General features: G+C 45.6%; 2 protein-coding genes across 2 annotated transcripts; both read right to left on the bottom strand.

Moving 5' to 3' along the window:
* Positions 1-9,728: 9,728 nt before the first annotated feature.
* On the bottom strand, positions 9,729-10,784 carry LOC117851338 (sterol carrier protein 2). Its single transcript, XM_034733135.2, has 4 exons — positions 10,456-10,784; positions 10,260-10,320; positions 10,079-10,178; positions 9,729-9,979 (listed from the first exon to the last, which is right to left on the bottom strand). Exons 1-4 carry the CDS (start codon positions 10,723-10,725, stop codon positions 9,898-9,900), a joined length of 513 nt encoding a protein of 170 aa, XP_034589026.1. The 5' UTR covers positions 10,726-10,784; the 3' UTR covers positions 9,729-9,897.
* A 5,420-nt stretch (positions 10,785-16,204) lies between these two features.
* LOC117854196 (bZIP transcription factor 46) lies at positions 16,205-21,247 on the bottom strand. Its single transcript, XM_034736498.2, has 4 exons — positions 20,005-21,247; positions 19,244-19,315; positions 18,380-18,409; positions 16,205-16,764 (listed from the first exon to the last, which is right to left on the bottom strand). The coding sequence occupies exons 1-4, from the start codon at positions 20,797-20,799 to the stop codon at positions 16,684-16,686; spliced, it is 978 nt and encodes a 325-aa protein (XP_034592389.1). The 5' UTR covers positions 20,800-21,247; the 3' UTR covers positions 16,205-16,683.
* Positions 21,248-22,866: the final 1,619 nt, after the last annotated feature.

Genomic DNA, 22,866 nt, shown 5'->3' on the forward strand with positions numbered 1-22,866 from the left:
CAGCAAATTGAGTTGGGCAACTGCAGTCGTGGGAACATGAACAAGTGGGGCTGGAAAGATGTCCAGGAGAAGTTCCAAGCAGCCACTGGCAAGTTCAGGAACAGCGAGCAGTTCGGGTACAAGTACAGGCAGCTGAAGCTGCTTTGGCAGTTCATCCAACATCTGCGGACAAAATGCACAGGCTTGGGGCGCCGAGAAGATGGCTCTGTGGTTGCTAGTGATAGCTGGTGGAAGAGCAAAAGCGGGGTTAGTGATATGTGAACACGGCATGTGTACAGCTTTCTTTCCTGTCTTGCCTACTGAATGGTTGTGCCTTCTTATTTGCAATGCAGGGGCGCGCGGACTGGTACGACCTCAAGGATGGATGGCCAGCATACATTGACGAGCTTGACCGCATGTTCTGTGGAGTAGCAGTGACTGGAGAGACGTCATTTGTTCCAGGGGTCAGCCGGCAGATCAACTTCATCAGCAGCGGCGAAGAAGAAGCTGGTGATGAGGACTGTGCCACCCCTCGCAGCTGTGCCACCCCAATCAGCAGTGGGAGCAAGAGGAGCACAAGCAGCTTCCGCAGCACTGCTACTAGCCCCAACAAGAGGAACAAGGGTCCTGCTGTTCGGAACATGGACAACAACATGACAACCTTCAACACCAATTACTTTGAGAGGACAGCAATTATCCAAAGGGCCCTGGAGGGTAAGATGAAGGAGGTTGAGGTTGTGCTCGACAAGAAGCTGTCCCGAGAGGAGGCTAGGAGGAAAGAACAGACTCTTGTGACAGATTCAGCTAAAGAGCTTGGAGTGGACGAGATGGAAGAAAATCTGTGGGATGGAGTCGTCATGATCTGCAAGGATGATGACCTACGCAACATCTACCTCAACAGTACTGACCGTGCAAGGCTGCGAATGATCAAGAAATATGCTGCTATGGTGTAAACCACACCCTATGTCTTTTGTGTGTGCTTGGCATGTCTTTTGTGTTATGTCTTGTTGTTGACTTAATATGTGTTGGTATTGTTTATGTTGTGAGGATGAACATTTGATGATCTGTGTTGGCTAATCCTATATGTATCAGCATGGTTATTAACAGCATGGTAGTGCATTAGAGAAGTTTGGTTGCTGGTTGTTAAAGTTATTGCCTCTCTCTTCAGATGGGTGTCATTTGACTCAAGGTAGCAGCAATTACTATTGTGGCTACCAATTTCTTTGTGCTAACTTTTGCTTTGTTGTTTTGGACTGCCCAGGAAGTTCCTGCTCATGTTGCTGCCCAAGGGGACGAGGTGGAGGACCAGGAGGAGGAGGACAAGTTGCTGGCCGAGTGGTGGGACCTTTTCTGGGAATTGGTGGTATTAGACGATGATGAGGCACCATTTATCTATGGTATGTATGAATATGCTATTCATATTGACAAGTATTGCAATAGAGCACCCTATAGGAATCCACCATTGACTGGGGAGCAATGGGTACTTAACAAGCTTGCCAATGAAACATCCTGCCGCACCATGTTTAGGATGAGCCCCCACATGTTTTATAGGCTGCATGACTTGTTGACAGCTGAGTATGGGCTGTCTGCATCAAATAAATCTAGCACTATTGAGGCTCTAGGATTGTTCCTGTGGATTTGTGGGGCACCCCAATCTGTTAGGCAAGCAGAGGATAGATTTGAGAGGTCCCTTGGTACTGTTCATAGGCTATTCTACAAAGTCCTCACTTCTCTAGTTGACCTATCAGCCGACATCATTAAACCTAGAGACCCAGAGTTTAGAACAATGCATCCTAGGCTGCAAAACAGTAGGTTCTACCCTGAATTCTAGGGATGCATAGGGGCAATAGATGGCACTCACATCCCTGTTGTAGTGCCAAGTGGAAAGTTTATGCAGCACATGTGTAGGAAGGGCAAGACAACCCAGAATGTCATGGCCGCTTGTGACTTGGATATGGTTTTCACATTTGTGCTTGCTGGGTGGCCGGGTTCAGTGCATGACATGAGGGTGTTTGAGGATGCAATGACAACTTACAGCGACAAGTTCCCAAAGCCACCTAGAGGTACACACAACTGTTTGTAGGACAGTAGTGTTTTCTAATACAACCATTGTAAACTTACAGGTATATACTGTTCCTATAGAGAAATACTACTTGGTGGACAGCGGGTACGCAAACCGCACCGGCTTCCTAGCTCCTTACCGCCAGACCAAGTATCACATCCAAGACTTTCAAAACGCGCCAGAACCACAAGGTATGAAGGAGGTATTCAACTATGCCCATTCCTCTCTTAGAAATGTCATCGAAAGGGCATATGGAGTGTTGAAAATGAAGTGGCGCATATTGTTGGACATCCCGGCCTATCCACCAGAAACACAGACACGGATTATATGTGCATGCATGGCATTACACAACTTCATTAGGATTAATGGTGACTTTGATACTCACTTTGGTATAGTGGATAGCAACATGAACTATGTGCCTGTTGAAGGCACTCAGGATCAGCCCGAAACGGTGCCTGCGCCGGAGAGTGCGGACATGGCAAGCATGAATGCATTCCGAGATATGCTTGCTTCACATTTGTTTGCTCGGTCTTGAATAATTTGTGTTTGAGGACATGTAATTGTTTATGTACTTTGTGGCTCGGTTGTAATAATTTTTGGTGTTGTGAATCTGTAATAATTTGCGGTGCACTTGAGAATATTTTCGTTGAAGTTTTGTTGTTCAAACATCTATGAATTCTATTGTCATTTGGCCTGGTTCAGTGTTTTTTTTGGAGGACAGCAGGTTCAAATGTATTGCTGGATGATAAAACAGTGCATTGCAAACTTTGTGAGCTCCTAAGTTGGGACCTCCAAAATTTGACCTGAAATGCCAATTTTGCCTGAACAGTAAGTTCCAAGTTGGGAGGTCCCAACTTGGGCAACTAAACATGGCCGCAACCAGCTACCGGCAGCTTCCTTGGTGTTTGGGCTGCAACAGAAACATGAAGCAGCTACGCCTAGGATTCCATTTACATTAGGATTCTCAATGATTTACACTATATTAGTAACTTACAGTGACATTGTTATTGTAATTTCAATTTGTATATTATGTAATTTTAAATTTATGTAAGGGTTTCCACTAACCTAAAATTATTTGTTCTTTGACTAACTACAAAAAAAAATATGTTCAGCTGCTTATTTTGCTTTTCCTTGTTTATATAATTTTTTTTAATCGTCTGAATCTTAGAGTTAGAGTCAGAACTTTCAGGTAACAGATCTATTTGCATCACCTGAATTTTTTTTGCAGTTCAAAACTGGATGCTATTTCCCCGCAAATCACTCGGGTGATTGTGGTTAAAATAACACCCGTGACCAGTAGACAGTCCCTGTATATATATCCCAGTTTAGACCAATACTCTTTGTGTTTCTCGACCCTTCCTCTTGCCGCTTCGGCTGTATTACTCTATTCTTGTTTTTACTATACACACAACCACACGGCTGATACTTTACATGTGCTGTGCTTACTGTCATTGAAATGCAAGTCAACATGAATTCTTATTTTTTATCACGACGATGTAATTCATACGCCACTTAAAAAACACTCCCTGCTCGCCTTGATCCTTCTAGAAAAATTAGAACCAATGCAATGTAGATAAGACATCAGGATAAGACATCACCACCGGATCAGTAGCGGTGACATGCTCCCCATGTCTCATCAATTGCTCGTACTATATGCACAACCGTTCATGATGGGAAATTTCAGCTTCTTTCAAAAAATCACAACTTTTTAGAATAGTCTCACGAGACAAAATTTATATGGAAATTGTATGGCACTATTTACGATATACTTCCTCCATTCTAAATTGGGGATCGTTTTGACTTTTCTAGGATCATAGATATAGTTGGTGCTTGGATCCTGGGGCTAAAGCTTATTCCGAGTCACATCGGATTTTGGGATGCTAATTAGGAGTATTAAACATAGGTTGATGATAAAAATAATTGCATAAATGAGGGCTAATTCATGAAACGAATCTATTAAGCCTAATTAATCCATGATTAGCACATATTTACTGTAGCATCACATGTGCTAATCAGGTACTAATTAGGCTTAATGGATTCATATTCATCTCGCGAATTAGCCCTCAGTTATGCAATTATTTTTATCATTAGTTTATATTTAATACTTCTAATTAACATCAAACATCCGATGCGACCCGAACTAACCTTTAGCCTAAGGATCCAAACATCCCATACACTATATCTAGATACATAATAATATCTATAAATCTAGAAATAAGTAATCATGAAGCAGACCAAGCTAGACAAGGTCCAACCTATGTGCAAGAAAATATACCCTTTAGTAATGCCTAACGTTGACTCTTCCTGCTATCCGGATCTTACATCAGTTCATGTGAACTCGGTACGACGCATTTCGTTACAGGCTATCCGTGTTAGCACTATTTTTTACCAACTCTCCCTGCTAGTTGTAGTTGAATTGGGAAATAGAGATCTTACATCAGTTTTTTTCTCAAAGAAAATGTGTCCTTGTCTGACTATCCATGTCAGCTCATACTACACAGCGCAGCCAACACTCAATTGGATACTCCTTGAGTATCTGAATTACTTAAATATTAACAGTTTGATAACCGAGAGGGATGAACTCTTTTACTTCATCCAGGCCAGCTTATTATTGAGTAAAAGAGTAAAAGAGAGAGAGGGAGTACAAATAAGTACAACTGTACAACATGTAGCAAACCATATTATTGAGCTATTTTCTAACATAATCTAGTCATGAAATTTCCAAAAGCTCAATCAAAATATACGGAATCATAATCAATAACCAAAATATAAACGTGTTGATTCTACGCAACTTAAAAATGACAACTACTCCCTCCGTTCCCAAACTGCAGGTCGTTTTGATTTTTCTACGTGCATAATTTTTGCTATGCATGTATACGTACACTGGTGGAAAACGGAGCTTTAGTCCCGATTGAAGAGACACATAGGTCTCGAAAATCCAACTGAGACTAATCATTCGGGACTAAAGGTCCCTATCTTTAGTCCCGGGTATTTCACCCGGGATTAAAGACCTCCTTTAGTCCTGCACCCTCGTCGCTGAGTCCGAAGCTGGCCCCCGGGGCTGCCCTGGCTGTTCTGCGGGTCGTCACGCTCCTGCCACCGGTCGCACGCCGCAGGGAGCCGCGCCCTCACTGGAGACCGGGCCACGCCAGCCGCCATGCGCCCGCTCCATGGTCTTGGCCATGGTCGTCGATGCCCGGCCGCCCCTAGCAGGCCGGCCACGGGAGGCGATCCCGGTCGCCGCGTGCCCCACCGGCCCGTGCGCTCCCGCGCCAACCGTGCAGCCCCGGCAGCTCGTGCCTCCCACCCGCGCTCCGCCTGGATATAACGCCTATGCCTGGAGATAAGGGAGAAAAGGAGAGGAGATAATGGAGAAAGGGAGAAGAGGAGAGAAGATAAGGTGGAGAGAGAGGGACCGCCTGCGGTAAAAATATTTAGTCCCGGTTGGTGGTTTCAACCGAGATTAAAGGGGTCTTTTAGTCCCCGTTGGAGCCACCAGTCGGGACTGATGGGTTCCGAGCTCATTATCTGGGTTGATGGCTCCAACCGGGAGTAAAAGCTTCACTTTTATCTCGGTTGGAACCGCCAATCAGGATTAAAAGGGCTCCGAGAAACTACAAAATTTAGACCTGGACTAAAACTCCTTTTAGTCCTGGCTCCAAAACCATTCGAGATTTATGTACGTAGCTAAAAGTCAAAACGACGTAGTATTTTTTTTGTTTGAGCGACTAGCACGAATCATTTGTTTTATCACTCCACTCCATCCGCACATCCAGAACTAGAAGTAAACCCCAAGTAATGTACCCAGTTGCATGTTTGGCTCAAGGTGTTTCCTTAACCGTTAGGGATGAGACTAGCAGGTTTCGGACTCGACAGGGGTAGGGGTGGATCCAGAATACCTCCCGCGGATCTCGAGTTCGGGGACCCGACACATGGTAGGTGCGGGATCGGGTTAAAAATTTTCCTTGCGGGAACCATAGAGTCCCGAATTTGACCCACGAAGCACACCTCCCCCGCCCCGGCCGTTCTCCCACGCCTTAGCCCAGCAGCCCTCCACCCGCCCACCATGCAACAAACAAATCCACCCTATCCCCACGGACCACCCTGTCAGCCTCCATCCACCACATCCTCGGCTGCGGCAACCGCTGCGCTGCCGGGTCGCCCGCGCCCCGCTCCCCTCATCTCGCCCTCGCCCTTGCCACCCCCTGCCCCGCACCCTCGCCCCGCACCCCTCGCCATCGCCGGCGCCACCCCCTGCCCTGCACCCTCGCTCGCCCACGCGGCCTCACCCTCACCGGTCACCCTTGCCCGCGCCGTCCCCTGCCCCGCACCCTCGCCCCTCGCCCACTTGGGGCATGTTTGGATGGCAGGTTTAGGAAGTAAAACACTGGTAACTTACACCGTCTAGCTTTCAAAAAAACAATTACACCGTCTAAATTTTTTCCGCCGGTGAGCTTAAATGCATGCTTGGATAGTTGGATGAATGGTTAGCACATTTAAATTACCATCGGTTTGGCCTAAAACCGGTGTAGAAAAATAATCGAGTCATGAGGTCTGGAAAAGAAAACAGTATCGGTCCCGTCCCGCCGTCCCTCTCCCGCGCGACTGCATCCATCCGCTCGATCCACGCGCCGCCGCCTGCTGCTCCCCCGCGCCCACACCCATGCCGTTGCTCCTCCGCGCCTGCCGTCGCTCCCCCGAGTCTGCCACCGCCATGGCCGACGAGATCCTCCCCCGCGTCTGCCGCCGCCATGGCCGACGAGATCCCCCGTCGACCGCACTTATGTTCATCATTGAGCCACTGAACTCCCCGCGTGTCTCTTCCTCTCCACCGGCATCCGCATGGCCGCCGCACGTTTTCGCCCGAGCGTGAGCTCCTTTGAACCGCGGCTGTTGATCTCTCTTGTGTCCATGCCTCACACGCCGTTGTGCTGCCCGCCTGCTTCTTCTCACAGGTTGGTGGGTTGCCTTGCTCGTCGCTGCTCGCGTAGCCGGTGCCCAGTTCGAGCCTTTCGTGGCTCCAGTGGCATTGACGACCGCAGAGCACCCAAGAGCGTCAAGCTGGTGTAGCAACTTGCACCCGGGGAGCAGCATGTCAATCGTCAGAACCAATCTGCCCCTTGAGAACTTTGATATGAAATTTCTTCAGTTCTGATTCCATTTTGATGCCTTCATCTCTTGGTGCAGCTTCAATCCATTAATTTTGTTCAGCTTTGAGCTCCAATTTCATGCTTTTTTTTTTTTGAAATTTCAGTGCTCCATGCTTCGCATGGTCGTTCACGCTTGGATCCACATTTCTCTGATGTCTTGAGTTGCTAGGATGTTATGTATGTAACAGTTGGATCAATCTCGACCATTTTTGGAATCCAATTAATGAAATTCAGACTTTTATTTGTATGATTTGTCTTTCAGTTTCTCTGAACCGATTACACCTGGTTAGTGCGTTCACAGCCAGTTATGACTATTTGATACAGTGAATCCAAACAGGCATTTTACAAGTGAAAATGATTGCCTGGTTTTCTTGTGCACAACAAAAAACAGGTGTAAACGATTTACAGGTGTATATATTTTCATAACACCCAAACAGGGCCTTAGTGGTTACTCACGCCCTCGGTGCAATCAGATGTTAGCTAACGAATCCGGTGGCGCATGGTAAAACCGGCCCGGCCAAATGGCGCAGGAGAACATCCCTCCCGCTCCTCCAGTAGCAAATGCACACATATCTGGCGCTGACAGCGTCAGGTAAGTTAAACGACATTCAGAGGCTCTTTTGATGTTACAGAAACTGAAAGGAGTCAGAGGCATTTTCTGTAACATAACCTGACAGTGCTAGAGGCTTGTTATGTTACGGAAAATGCACACGCATCTGGCACTGTCAGGTTAGTCAGTTACTACCCCGGTTAGACACTCGCAATCGCAATCTTTCAAGTCATTGTACTGTATGTGCTGAAAGTGAACGCATGGAACATGCGAGCTAACCTCGTGCCTCATGTTCCGGCAGGTCGCGTATTAGTGCGCGGCCTGATCTCCAGCAACAGCATCAAGCACTGCTCTTTTTTTTATAATAGCATCAAGCACTGCTTGCAAATTGTAATCTGAATGACCCATCCGGGTGGACAGAGCATGGATGGCAGGATGGGCATACAATGACTTGATAGCAACAATTTGCTGTGCATAGAGACAAGGAGGAGCAGAAGAAACAGGGCACACAGCTCAAGAGAAACAGGATTTATCATGACGCTGGAGATGCATGGGCACATGATTCACAGTCAGAATAAGTTCACGAGAACATTAGTAATGGTGCGAACAACAGAATATGATTGTATGAACCGGATCATCAGAAATTCAGAACTAAATGAAAGCATCATCGAGGTACTGAGATCCCAAACAAGTCGAGTAAAGGTTAGAAATCATTCCTTTTCACAAATCAAAACAACTAGACATATCTATAACATATTTCACAGAGAATCTAAAACAAATTGGATATCAGCTTACGCAAGCTCTTCAAATTTACTTTACAATCCAAATTATATAAAAAGATAATTGCCAGGAATTTTTTCCCCCGTTTTGTGTTGAATGTGTGTAAAATTAGGCTGAGTTTCAATCGATAGTGCCGTGATGCCAGTGTAGTTGCTGTTTCTATGGGGAGCTGCACTGTAGTAATTCCACAGGATATAGGCAGATTGGCTAAACCTCGTTAGCAAATTGTTTGCCTAAGTGTCAGTGTCGTTTCTAGATTGGTTTCTTTGAACTACTGTTATCTTGTGTGGCGTTCATCAACTTGAAGCTGTCGGTATTATCAATGGTTTTTCTAACATTTTTCATGCTTTCGTTTTCAGTAAACTCCTTTTGCAAAGGTAGTAGTCAGTATTTGAAATTGCAGGAAGGTATATCCTACTACCTATATCTATGTTATGACCATTGGCTCCTAAAACAGGGTCCGAACTGATAAAAAGACACGATTCAGAGATAGTTTGGGGGGCCTAGAGCCTGGACCCTGGAGTATCAGATAGCTTTCTGCGATTCCTACTCAACAAGAAATAGTTGGACTGGCTTCTACAACAAGTTTTATCTTATTCTGATAATAATTCACTATAAAAATTAGGACTATAAGATCAACTCTCCTGTAATTTTTTGAGAAGTCCAATCATATCCACACATACATATACTATCTTAGCTACTTATATTAGTAAGAAATATCAACTATCACCACTTTACCAGACCATATATCCTGATCCAGATCAACAAAAGAATTCAGTTTCAACTGGCTCCATCATTCCTATTCAGCCAATAAAAGTTCGATGCATGCGAATCTGAGCATCCTAACTTATACACCATGGATGCAACCTTTCTTACTGAACCACAGCAAAATTAGCATACAGCCTCCACATTGATGAGCCCAAAGAGGCGGGTTTTACAGAGTACCCAAACTTCCCGACACAATTCTATTTTCATACTTTGAAGTATTAACAATGTTGATCTCAGGGCCATAACAGATACTGAAATAAGTTGAGAATATGTGAATATAAAACTAATGTAGCTCGACAGAGCAAGCCCAAAACTGTTACATAATCTCAATCAAAATAAGGACATAACCACTGAACTATCACCAGGGACATCGACTTAGCATCGGATTGCTTATTGTAATCAAGCAGAAAGGCAAAGCAGTAATCACCAGAGACGAACATTGAGCTCATTTTAAGTGACAGATTAACCAAGGCATTATCCAAATTCCACTGATAAAGATCAGATGGTCGTGTGTTGTTCATGTATTCCACTCATGCTATCAGGTACACAGCGGTTGAGGCCTGCAAACCTTATTATCCAACCACGCCCAAATAATACAATCTAACCTTCTACAGCTTCGCTGGCTTGGGGAAGATGTCAGGGGTGAACTTCTGCGCAGCGGCTATGCTCCCCTTGATCTTAATAGCTCCGCTGCACAGCAACAGAATTCATCAGCAAAAACTCCCAAAAATATCCTGAATCAGAATGAAAAGAAGAAGAAGTAAAGGCTAGTTTTTTTGTTCAACTAACCGGATGAACGCAATCTGCGGGTTCGTCTTGCCGCTGGCGATTCCAAGGAAATCGTTGTCAGTGAAGGAGAAGGTAGCATCCGGCTTCCCCTGGTACGGTCCTACACATCAGAATCAAATATTTCAGAATACCGATCCGGGGAACCAAAATTCAGGCCGAAGGACCACGAAAAAGGACGGACCTTTGCTGACCTCGCCCTTCTTGAGGTCGACCACGAAGATCTCCTCGTCAACGCCGAGCTTCTGCAACGCACAGCACCGCCACATGAATTCAGGAATCAGGAAGCCCGTCGATCTGGCCCGGGTTTCACGCAATCTTGGCAAGTAAAGGAGGAGAGATTCACGGGAGATTTGAGAGGGGGAGGAGGGGAGTCTGACCTTGGGGGCGATGTTGAGCTGGTAGACGAGGCCGACCTTCTTGGTGAGCTCCTTGCCGGCGTCGGTGGCCATGTGCAGGCGCATCTGCTCCAGGAGCTGCGCGGACTTGAGGCTGCTGCCGTCCATCTCAGCGGGCGAGCTACGAGTAGCAGCGCAGAGTCGAACTGGGAGAGAGAGATTGCAGGAGGGAGATGCGAGAGGAGGGGAGCTGGTTCGGTTTTGTGGGGAAGTAGAGCAGTCGCGGCTTGCGGAAAGGAGAAGGCAATCCATCGGCGGTGCCCGGCAAAAGTACAACTCCAACCGCCCCGGAGACGTGCCGGCACGGCACGCCACGGTGGCTGGGTGGATGCCCCGGCCCTATCCGGGTTGTTGGCAGTTGGCAGTGGCATGGGACTGCATAATTGAGATTTGCGAGGCCTCCTACAGTCTTACTGGAGCCCGATAATACTCAGATCAAATCCGTCTCACACGGAACTGCACATTCTTCGTCTTTAAGTTTGGGGCATGTTTGGATTGTTGAATTCGTGGCATGTTAGGGATGGTGCCAACTTTTGCCGCACCAAAAATTAGCTTAAATAAATATTTTGAGAAGATAGAGTTTGAATTTTTTTTAAAAAAACTATGGATGAATAATAAGTTGCAACGCGTTTGGAATGACGCCAAATTGACCCACTACAAAACATGTAAAATAACATAAGACAACTGAAAACTGTGAGTAATATCACGTTGAGTAAAATGGAAAATCTGCATTGAGGGAAGGTGTGCTATCAATTAGTTCCTCTATTTTAAATTGTATGTCATTTTAATTTTATATCAAGTCAAACTTGTATCAAGTTTATAAAAGAATGCACAAATATCTATAACACAAACTAGTTTCACTATAAATATACATTTATTTGATATCGTACATGTAAATATAGATTTCTAAAAATCAAATTTGCTATACAAGTTTAGCTTAGGTTAAAGCTAAAACAACAAATAGCGAATTGAGCATACCTTATCTGGTAAGTTTTCTTATGATGGAATCTGTCAACCCAGGTTCAGGTGAGATCCTACTCAGCACAAGAGTTCGTGAGCCTGTTCGCTTGTTGTAGCTGTTTAGCTACGGCTGTACAGCCAATCAACAAGCAACAACAGTATATTTTTTCGAACAGGTGCAGCTGCAGCACTGCATAAAAATCACTACCGAACACAGCCCGTATTATTCTGAATTTATTTTAGAATTTAACCGACGTTGTTCTTCTAATGGTAGGTGATGTGTCCATCGACAGCGAGACACTAGTGGTGACTTCGTTAATCTCGAGGATTTGCCGACTTAATCTTTCGAAGGAGCTTATAGAGGTAGGGTTGTGTGTGTGTTCGTGAAACATGTATGTGTACGTGTATGTGAGCCCATGTGTCTACCCGCGATTCATAAAAATAAAAATTGGCTAAAACAACAAGCAAACGTGGGATAAGCTAATTGGCGTCGCATGTCGTGTTCTTTTAGCCATCCACTCCACCTGTCTTCTTACTAACCCTGTGAATAAAAATTACTATCAATTTCTAAGATAATCTTTTTACAAGCTTGGAGAGGATATATACTGTCAGTCCTCACGAGTACGGCGGACAATGCCCGGATCCACGGCGTTGCACGCCCGGTCGCTGGCCGCAAGTGGAATCTTAGGGTGTGTTTAGTTTAATTTGGAGATGAGTTGGGATGGGTTAGTCCTATCCTAGTTTTTTAGGATGGTATCATTCCGACTCGTGTTTGGTTGAGAAGGATGAGTTCGTCCCTATTTTTTTTATTTGGTTGGAGGTACTAGAGTAGATGGGACGACCACCGTTTTTAGCTTCTGTTAGCTACCGTTGGCGGGGCCCACCTGTCATTGTCACGAGTACATCTTCTTCCTCCGTGTGACAGCAGCCGGCTAGGGGAGCTCCGGCCCCGCCGGTCGCCAACCTAGGACCCGCCGCCTGAGGACATGCCCCGTCGGCCTTGTGCCCCCACCGCGCCGCCTGAGGACCAGCCGCGTCGGCCTCATGGCCCGACCCTGGAGCTTGTCATCCCGCGACCGGCAAGAGCTCGCCGCGCCGTGCGAGGAGGTCGCCACGCCGACCCTTGGCACCAGCCGCGTCGCCTGGAGAGCACACCGCTCGTGGAGCTCCGACCCCGCCGGTCGCTAGCCTCGGACCCCGACCATGCCACCTGAGGACCTGCCCCCGTCGACCTTGTGCCCCGGCCGCACCGCTTGGGGACCAGCCGCGCCGGCCTCGTGCCCCAGCCCCGGAGCTCATCGTCCCGCCACCAGATGTATCTTATCTGTCAGCAACATAAGTTGAGCCTACTTTATTCACTTCACTCAATTCAAAGTTCCCAGCGTTTCTGCTTATAAATGATTATGCTAATGTAAAAATAAAACATTTCTGACTACCATCAGTTCACTCGTTGTCTTTATTTCACTGGACATTTTACTCAAGGACTTGCAATTTCTAATATTGCTGAGGGATATTAACTAAAAGTAAACGTGCTTCTACCTCACTGATGATCTTAATTTTTCTTTTTCTTATTAAAATTACAACGAATAATAACATCTTCCCTTCATGATTGCGTATAAGCCACCTTCTGTTTAACACAATGGCACATACATAATTAATGCTTTGACAAAAAGCGTCAAGTTCAGGCTAAAAGTATTGAAATACAGGACTTATCTACATTGCAGCAACCAAATTTTGTGGCACTGGGATTCTACATTTACAATATCTTGCTAAATATCACTGGACATTGTATTTGTTGATGCAAAATATATATATTATTTCTCCATAAATTTCTAAAGCTCATTGTTCTCCGTAACCACCACTGGCCAATCTCAAAAGATGGCGCGTTTCTAGTGATCAATGAACCGTGGTCCCCGGCCCAACCAAATAGGCCCACGCCTACAAGGCAGCAGGCAGGCCAGGCTGGCCAGGCAGCCTCTAGGCCCACTCCAGGAAAACGAGCCCAAACGCCCCCAGAACCTTGCTGGTCGCGCCGCCGCCGAAACCGACGAGTCCCTCGTCGTCGTCGTCTCGTCACCCCGCCTTGCCTGTCCTCCGTCGAACGGGACAAACAGCGCCCGCCGTCGTGCACACGGCGAAAGGCCAAATCCTTACAGCCTCCAACGAGGCATGGAGCCACGGAGGCGGCCCATCTCCCGCCGTTCTACTTCTCCCTGGTATGTGTGTACCCTAGTGAACTGAACTAATCCTATCTCAGCTGAAGATCTCATCTTGTTGGATCTATCAAACAAAGCAGGAGCATTAATTTTCCTTTTTCGTTGAATGTGCAATGTTACTACAATACTGTCAATATAGCTGAATACGCGAATGCAGCCGTCAATTGTCAGTTCTTGGTTTTCCCTGATGAATTTGATCACGTATGGATACATTTGTCCTAGATTCTGGAGAACTACCCTCATGGGTGTTGCCTGTTAGTGTTATGAGGATTTTTTCCCGGCATTAGATTTGAACAGTCTGCTATTGCGTTTAGTCCATAACCTGCAAGCATCAACTAACGTAGTGTGAAATTTGCAAGACGATAAAATGTCCTCAAATGGAAAGAAAATCCGCTTCGCTTTTTTCAGTAACATGGGCTGGCATCGTAACATTATCCGATTATCCCTTTTTTATCAGTAGTGTGGCAGTTAGCCAATTACTACTACTGTTGGGATTGGAGGCTGAGCAGTGAGCTGTGCCCAGATGGGGTTAGTTTGTCGTGATCGTGAGGATGCAAACGAAGATGAACTGGGACATGATGCAGGTAGGCATATCCGCATATGAAGGGAAACGAAGATGGGTGAGGAAGTGTCTTGACAACCTGTTCAATATTTCGTGCTGCACTACTGAACATCATAAGCACATGCTTCTATTTCTTTTTTTTCTGGGCAGGTACCATTCACCAAGTATTGCAAGCACTTTCTATGATTTGGCTAGGGTAGTCTATGTAGCCGTTAAAATGGAAATGGTCAGATCTTGACTATCTAAACAAACTGAGAGTCTAGGGTGACCAACTCATTGGTTGTATGATTGAAATGCATGGACCACATAAAGTGTGAAGTTGTCCTATCGAATTATATGAGGCCTCATCGATTTCCTTCTGGAAAAAAAAACTTGTGCACAGGCCCAACCACCCAAAAAAGTGGTTATCAAGATTAGCTGTGTGCCTGTGTGGCAATAATAATAATTTACTAAATTAGTGTTATTTGATTGGTCCAGAATGGCAACTTATATATAGTAGAAAATGTGTGTTAGGAACCAACTATTTTAGTTTGTCACCGGATTTTGGAAATGGAACGCTATGGTCAGGGCGTCCGGACGGTCAGACACTCCCCACCGCTTCGTTCCTTATCTGTTTCTACCGTTTTTTCTTCCCCATTTCTTTTCTTCTTCAACCTTCCATCATGACGTATTCCTCATCCATCCCGGCGGCGGCACGCTCCCCAACCCCAGCAGGCTCGTCCCGCATCCCGGTGGCCTCGTCCCCCACCCCGACAGCGGCACGCTCCCCCACCACGGTGTCCTCCTCGTCCACCCCGGTGGTGGCACGCTCCTCCACTCCGGGAACCTCGTCCCCCACCCTGGCGGCGCCCCTCCCCCCACTCCGGCATCCTCAACCAATCGGAAGCGCCCAACGCCCCCTGATCCGGTGGCCCTCTCCTCGACCCCGGTGAGATCCGAGCGGGGAAGGATCGGGCGGCGGCCATGTTGCAATAGGTATCTCACGATGTTGCAGTAGGGATTCTTGGATGTTGCAAGCGTTATAGATGCGCACGGGTGTTGCGGATGAACGTATCGTCTGATGTTGCACGATTGATTTTTTGAGATGTTTCGATGTTGCAATAGTTGGCTTTTGTTGTTTCATCTGTCAATTTTTCATGTTGCAGTATTTCTTCCTGTACGAGCTCAACCCCAACTCAACATATGATGATTTTTTGGAAATGTTGCATGAAACATGTGTTCAATGTTGCAGTGGGAATTTTTCCTCACGAATATTATGTTTACATTGAGCTATTTTTTTCGCATCTTTTTTATGTTGCAACCATAGATTTTTGATGTTGCAGCTATTTTGTTTTGATGTTGCAACGGAATGTCGGATAATTAGTGGTATTTATTATGGTATTATTGTAGCCGTTAGATTTAAAACGGATGGTGATGCATGCGTCCGACGGGAGTTGCTCCCGCCGGACGTCCGGGCGCTAGCAAGCCTAGGAAAATCCGTGGTCCACCAGAGACACTTAAGATGAGGCCCATGTAGTTGCGCTGTCTGTGCACACTGCACAGTAGCAGTAACTGAACTATTGTGGACCTTCACCACCTTTAATTTCCTGTCTCAACAACTTACTGGCATGATACAATCAGTCTATCTGCTCTCTTGCATTTCTGTCACACATATCTTTGTGAATAATACTCTCTATGTGACGGCCAACAAGTAGAAGATCAAGTTTATCAGGACCGGCTAATTGGTAGCAATAATTACATCCATAAATTAGTGGGCGCTGAGTGGTTTTTATCAGTGGGGGCTTGGTGATCTCAAAACGTGTACGAGGAAAGAAAGACGGATCACCCTGCACTACCTGACCCTAGCTAGCAACTCGTGGTGCCGCACGCCGTGCAGTCGTTGTAGTGAGATCATGACGCTGTCCTGAGATCTATATTCTGGTGTCTGGTGGCAAAAATCACACACATGAAGGCATGAAGCGCTACCATGATAACCTGAACTCTGAAGTACTCATTGAACGCGACAGCTACATGTCATCTCACATTCGTCAGCACATAGCCCGAAGAAAGGGCATTGTTACAACTTACAAGCAGGTTAGAAACTAAAAACTCTTATCGCTAGGGTACATGCTAACTGAGCTATGACCTGATGGTATCTCACCATTATCTGATTATCTCAACATGTAAAGCAGCAGCACAGCTGCATCCAGAAAACAACATTAAGTTACATTCATGATCTCAACATGGCAATAGATAGGTGGGAGTTAAACAGATTAGATGGTATGCCTCATTTTCCATCTGAGGATTGCGCAACTGAACCTAAACAGTAACTGTCCACCGAACAGTCACATAACAAGGAGGATGGTAGCTTTGAAGCGGCGGCGGTCTACGGGTGGAACTGGAGATTCTGACTTCATCTGATATATATACATGGGTCACATCTAAAGAAGCCGACGATCTTAACTTGGTCAACTTTGTGTAAGCTTCAGCAGGCTACCACGGGCCGGTCAGGGTGCGACGCAGGCAAAGTTTCTTTGCCTTTGGTCCAAGTTGGTTATTGATTCGCTCCAGGACCTGCGAAAACCATTCACAGAGAAACTTCTGTGAGCGTTGGAGCATTGTCGGAGGAGAACCTTTTTCCAACTGCTGCACATGAAAATCAGCAGCAACAAAGATCTACTGTCTTCAGCGACAAAATAGTCATGAAAGTTCACCGTGATTGTCAGGGTAAAGCATAGATCTCACCACAAGGTGTCATAACTAAATAGTATATGAGCTTCAGAAAAATTAAGGCATGCTTCACTATTTTATCTCACTGAACTATGAGAATGCCAACACCAATGTCATTCTTTCACCAATGAGGTTTTCTTTCCTTTTAAGATCAACTAAATCAGCATAAGTTAAAATGCAGATGCAGGCACCAAGCAAGGTAAAATTGCTTGTGTTAGCATTCTACTTCCAACAAGTACATATTACGCCATTCAGATCTCATTGGTGTGAAGCCCTCTTTAGTTAAAATCTGAATTTGTTAATTAGATAAAATATGAAAAAACAAAATTTGAATAAAGTTAACTGGTGGCTTAATCAAGATATATCGAGCACAAGCACTGCATGAAAAGTGTATGCAACAATTCAAAAAATTTCAATTAAAATGTGTACCCTTTTAGCAATGGAACATTTCTTCACAAGACATACCAATTCATGTATGTAGGCTACTAGTGGAACATAACAAGATACTAGAATTCAAATATGAAAGTTTTAGTTATTATGTGGAGAAACCAGTGTCATAGGGAAGTTATGATATTCTAAATGTATCCTGCATATAATGGAATTTGTATTTGAAACCTAGACTTGTGCTGAATCAACATGACCTGGACTAGAAATGCCAAGGTTTGTCATATAAGAGCTGAAAAATTGATATGCCTAGCATTGGCTCTGGGGCTCATGTCCAGGCCTGCACCCATACTCATTTTGCCTGCCTTTTGCTCAGATTTATGCTCGTGTATAATCATATGGTGTATTTTGAAAATGTTTTGGTGAACTAACTCTTAATATCTCTTAGAGCGAAACATAGAAGTTAAACTGATGGAATTGTGTATCTGGCACCTGCATTCGCCTAGATGCTCAAAGTACATAATCATGACTATATTTTTCATTTTTTATACATCAAACCTTTTCCTTATGGACAATAAAAAAATTTGGTGAGTCTACCGAATGTTTGGTACCCTTTTTTTTGGGTTGGGGGGGGGGGGGGGGGGGGGGGGGGCTTTCAAAATCATGTAAATAATATGGACATAAAAATGGAAAGGGTGAAAAAAAAACAGTGATGATTTGTTATAGCAGTGATAAATACAGGCAAGTGCAGACTTAGGAGTCAAACATAGCCATATTTCTGAAAAACATCCAAACTAGTGTCCAATGAAATATCAGCAGGTTTCTAGAACTATAGGAAGAGCCACATTGAAATGGTGTTGTGAGACTTGATCCATGAACATTCCATGGAAAGGGAAAGGCTTAAGGCAATTATAGGAAAATAAATAGGAAGAACTAACTGGTCGGCTAATGACAGCTATCACACACATGGGGACATTAAAAAACATGCAATAATAATCAGACAATGTAAAAGGATTTGGTAGTACAAAATGAAAACTCACAACAATAGTATTTTCCCAAAATGACATATCATTACCTCATCTTTTTGCTTCTTTAGCATTTCGACCTGCACAATGAAGCATAGCAAATTAGCAAGTGAATATATAACCTCTCTAGTTTTTGTCAGGGGTTAAGAAGAAACAAACTATTATGAATGACACGGACCTCAGGTTTGAAATATATAAATTCATACAGGAGGTAAGCTAACCAGCACATTTCTTCCTTTTTCTCAAATCAAAGAGGTGATACGATAACACTATGTACAATGCTACACAATGGAGAATGCAAATATGCAACACTAAAAATTTATGGATAATGTCAGATATCCAGGTGCTACATGTGGAAATTCTAGGTTTCTTAATTCCATATGGATAGTGCACGTTTCATAACAAACAGAAATAAAGTTACCAGTAACAGCATTGAGTTCATGAAAGATGTGTGCCCAAACTAGCTAATATCACAAGGTCTAGAAACCATATATATAACACTTGTCAGCTACGAGCTCAAGTCTAAGACAAAGGTTATCAAATCAGCATGCACAGTCTCCAACAGTTAATGAAGTCAGTTAGTTCGATGAACCACATATGCAACAAGGGTCAGGCATTTGAAAAATAGTACTAAATTTGGCAACTTATCTGTTGCCATGCCAGCAGCAAGCATCTTTAGGAAACCATATTATAAACATATAGGAGCTCAAATCTCTAGAAAAATGATGCCAATTGTGGAGAAAGACTTATTAAATGTCCAATATCAAGACATCATCTGAGGACCACATATTGAGTGCATGAAGCCATGAATGAATTGATAAGGTAAATAAACAAGTGATGTGCATACAACCATGAAGCCAAATCTAGAAATTTTGAGTGGAAACAACGAAATCTTTAAACAAAAACTAGCTTACCTGCTTTTTCTGCAATTCGTCATTCTGCTCCTTAAGTTTTGCCACCTCTGCTTCCAACTCCATTATGTAAGCCTGCAAGGTTAGATAGTGCACAGCTCAGTGTCTGTAAACAGCGTTACGATTTTAGACTCCTATCAGTGAATTGAACCACATAGAAAATTGCTAGCAAGTACAGCGCAATCCAATAGATTTGAGTTGCATCAGTAATAAATTCAGTAATTCATATAAAAGAGGTCCATTATCCCTCTTCTATTTTGTAGAAAAAAATTAGCCAGAAAGGATACAAAATTCATGTGTTTGTCATTAGTATGTAAATTTCTGTAGGCCCAAGATGCAATCCCTATCATCTCAATATGAGGTGGGGGAATGATAAAAGTCCGTGAGACTGGAATGTGTAACCACCATCCCCAAAATTAACAAACTTATCCATAGCCTCTCAGTCTTTCTGAATCTGAAAGGGCCAAGTTGAACCATGGTTCATTTGCAGATTCTTCCCCAGTTCTCCTCTTTAGGTTAGCAGTATTATTCAATCCCAACTTGCTAATTGTAGAGGCTACTCAGCCATAAACAAATACTATCAAACAGCTAAACCGGAAGTGGCAGATCACATCAGGTGAATAAAGTACAACATAATCGAGGGGCATACCAAATATAGTTACCATAGAGATCCATTTCAGACAGGATTTTACTATAATTAAGGAAAAGGCATATGATTAACGGATAGCGTAGCAGTGCTGCACTGGAAGAACAAAAGGTTTCACCTGCTTCCTCGCACGCGACCTGGCTGCCGACTCCCTGTTCTTGATCATGCGCCTCTGCCTCCTCTCCACCACCTTCTCGACGGTCGGGCCCTTCCTCACCCTGAGCGCGGTGTCGAAGGGGTACGGCACCGGCGACAGTGACGACAGATCGCCGGCCTCCACCTTCCCCATCCCGTTGAGCACGACGGGCGTCGTCGGCGCGGCCACCGTCATCGCTCCCCCGAGCCCCTGGCCGACGACCGCGGTCACCATCCCGTTCCCCAGCTGCAAGGTCTGCGGCGCGACGGCATTGCCCTGGGAGAAGAGCGCCTGCGCGTGCGGCGGCAGCACGAGGGGCTGCTGCCCCATATCCTCCCGCACGACGCCGGCGCGCACCAGGAACTCCTCCAGCGTCATGGACCCCAGCGTCGGCTGCCGCTGCGCCTGCGCCTGCGCTGGCAGCGGCGCGGGAGGCGCGGCGGGGGCGGGGGGCGGGACCGGCGGCTCGTCCTCCCCGCCGGTGAGGCCCACGATCTCGCGCCAGACCTCGTCGACCGTCTTCTGGCTGAGCGTGCGCGGCAGCGTGAAGGAGCCCTGGCGCTGGATGGGCGCCGCCGGCTGCTGCTGGTGGTGGTGGTGCGCGGACGCGGCGGCCGTCGCCGGTGCCGCCGCGGCCATGGCGTTGGACTCCTCGGCCGTCCAGATGTTGCGCAGCAGCTCGTCCATGTTCATGGACCCAAAGTCCTTGCTTGCGCCGCCCAGCGCGCTCTGGAACTCGTCGAACGTGAGCGAGTAGATCGAGCCCTGCCGCTCCATCCCCGCCCCTCCTCTCCTCTCCGCTCCCCCAAATCCCACCGGAATTCCGCACCAGGTCCGCAAAGCCGCAGCTTTGAAACCACAGACAGGAAGGGAGGAAGATGCAAGGCGGAAGGCACCGAACAGAGCAGAGGAAAAAGGGGGGAGATCGACTTATAACCGAGCCGCGGCGGGCAGCGGCAGGGCAGGAGGGGGATAGGGAGACTGGGGCTGGAGCTCGAGGGGAGCGTGATTAGTTGCGGCCGCGGGGCGTGGATCGCTACAGGATACCACAATTAGCAAGGGGAAATCCAGTTGGGCGGGGCGGGATTAAAAATGGGAGATGGGAGGCATCGGGGGATGTGGAGCTCGAACGTTGGTGGGGAGTTGGTGCGGCTTTGAGGGAGGCGATCGCGGCGGCGAGGTGGGCGACGGGACAGGTGTCGCCTCGGGGCCAATAAAGTGCCTGCTGCGGCTGCCGCTGCCGTCGGGGGACGACAAGGCCCCTCCCGCAACCGGTCAGAGGATTACATTAGTGGGGCCGCCGGACAGCGGGGGCGCAGCCCAGCGCCGGCGCCGCTGTGCCTCGCGCACACGGCTTCCCCAACTCGTCGCCGCACCAAGCTCGCCAGCGGATGGAAATGGCGGCGAGTTTTTGGGTGCGTGGGTCAAATACTTCCACTTGCCGCACTGTACAAGTGACATTAGTCACTTGCACATCCAGAACTAAAAGCCGGGCCATCGTGCCACAATCAGCCACATGCCTCTGGTAATTGCATTGGTTGTATATATTTTATGTATAAGTAATAATTGGATGTTCTAATTCAAGTGGTTAAGTATTTTTGTGCATAGGAAAAGTCGTAGACATGTATCTAAATAATGTGAGATATGATGAATAAACAATAATCCATTTGTGGCCCTCAGCATATGAGATAAATATTATTACCCGGCTCAATAGGCATTTCAAATTTTATGTGGCTCATGCTTGTTCACCGTAGCAAGCAAAGTAGTTTGCCAAAAGTGAGCAGCTAAATGTGGCATAGATGTTCAAGAAAATTATCTATTAAGTGTATAGCACGCAACAATTAAAAATATGCTATCACGGTGCAAAGCATACAAATGATATCATCCTAATATACGATAATTGTGATAAGCAAATAAACTTTTGTGAAAAGAGAAAAGATAGACTTGGGTGTTATTAATAACTTTATTTGGCCTAAATGCCCTATCAAACTTGCCTAACCATATGATCTATTGTATTCTTGTTACTCGAAATATACCATGGGGCTAGCTTTTTTCAATTTATCCCATGTTTAAACCTCGGGTGTCGCATAAGTCCTTTTGATTCCCAATTATATGTGATGGTAGAGATAGAGATTCCCAATTATATGTGATGGTAGAGATAGAGGTAGATACAAGACGGCCAAGAACAACTATCAAAACATAGTAGAAAAATAGAGTATGTAAAGAGATTACTCTACTTTGGATACACGAATCAAACACTCCCACTCTCTACACTATTATAAGTGACATTAATCACTTGCATGGGTAAAATAGAAGTTGGGGCTGTTGTGCCAAATGTTCGAGAATTCTTCTAGTAATAATTGCATTTCTCAAGTAGCATCTTTGTACATGTATAGATTCTCCGTATAAACAATTCAAACTCTAAACAAGGGCCGGGACAGCATCCTTATGAACAACGATAGAAGTAGATAAGCATCTAATGGATACGAGATATAAAGATTGAATAGAAATCTATCTAAATCCATTAGCATGGTGAGATAAAGATGATGACCCCGCACCGCGCCATGTAATTCGATGCCAGATGGCACTTTGTCAAGGTGTTTTCAGTAATATTTGTTTCTCGTGCTTGTTGATTCTAACAAGAAAGTGGCTCACATGTTTAGCGGTAGAAACCTATCATCTAGAAGAGCACGAGAGTCGTGCAACTTCAAGAAATTAATCCGTGTAGCAAGAATTCAAGAAAGTGGCTCACATGTTTACTACTCAAGGAAGTTATTACTCCGTGTAGCAAGAATTCAAGAAATTAAAGATTATGGAACTCAAAGCTAATGATAGAAAAGTATG

This window comes from Setaria viridis, chromosome 4 (assembly GCF_005286985.2).
Source record: "Setaria viridis chromosome 4, Setaria_viridis_v4.0, whole genome shotgun sequence".
Lineage (NCBI taxonomy): Eukaryota > Viridiplantae > Streptophyta > Magnoliopsida > Poales > Poaceae > Setaria > Setaria viridis.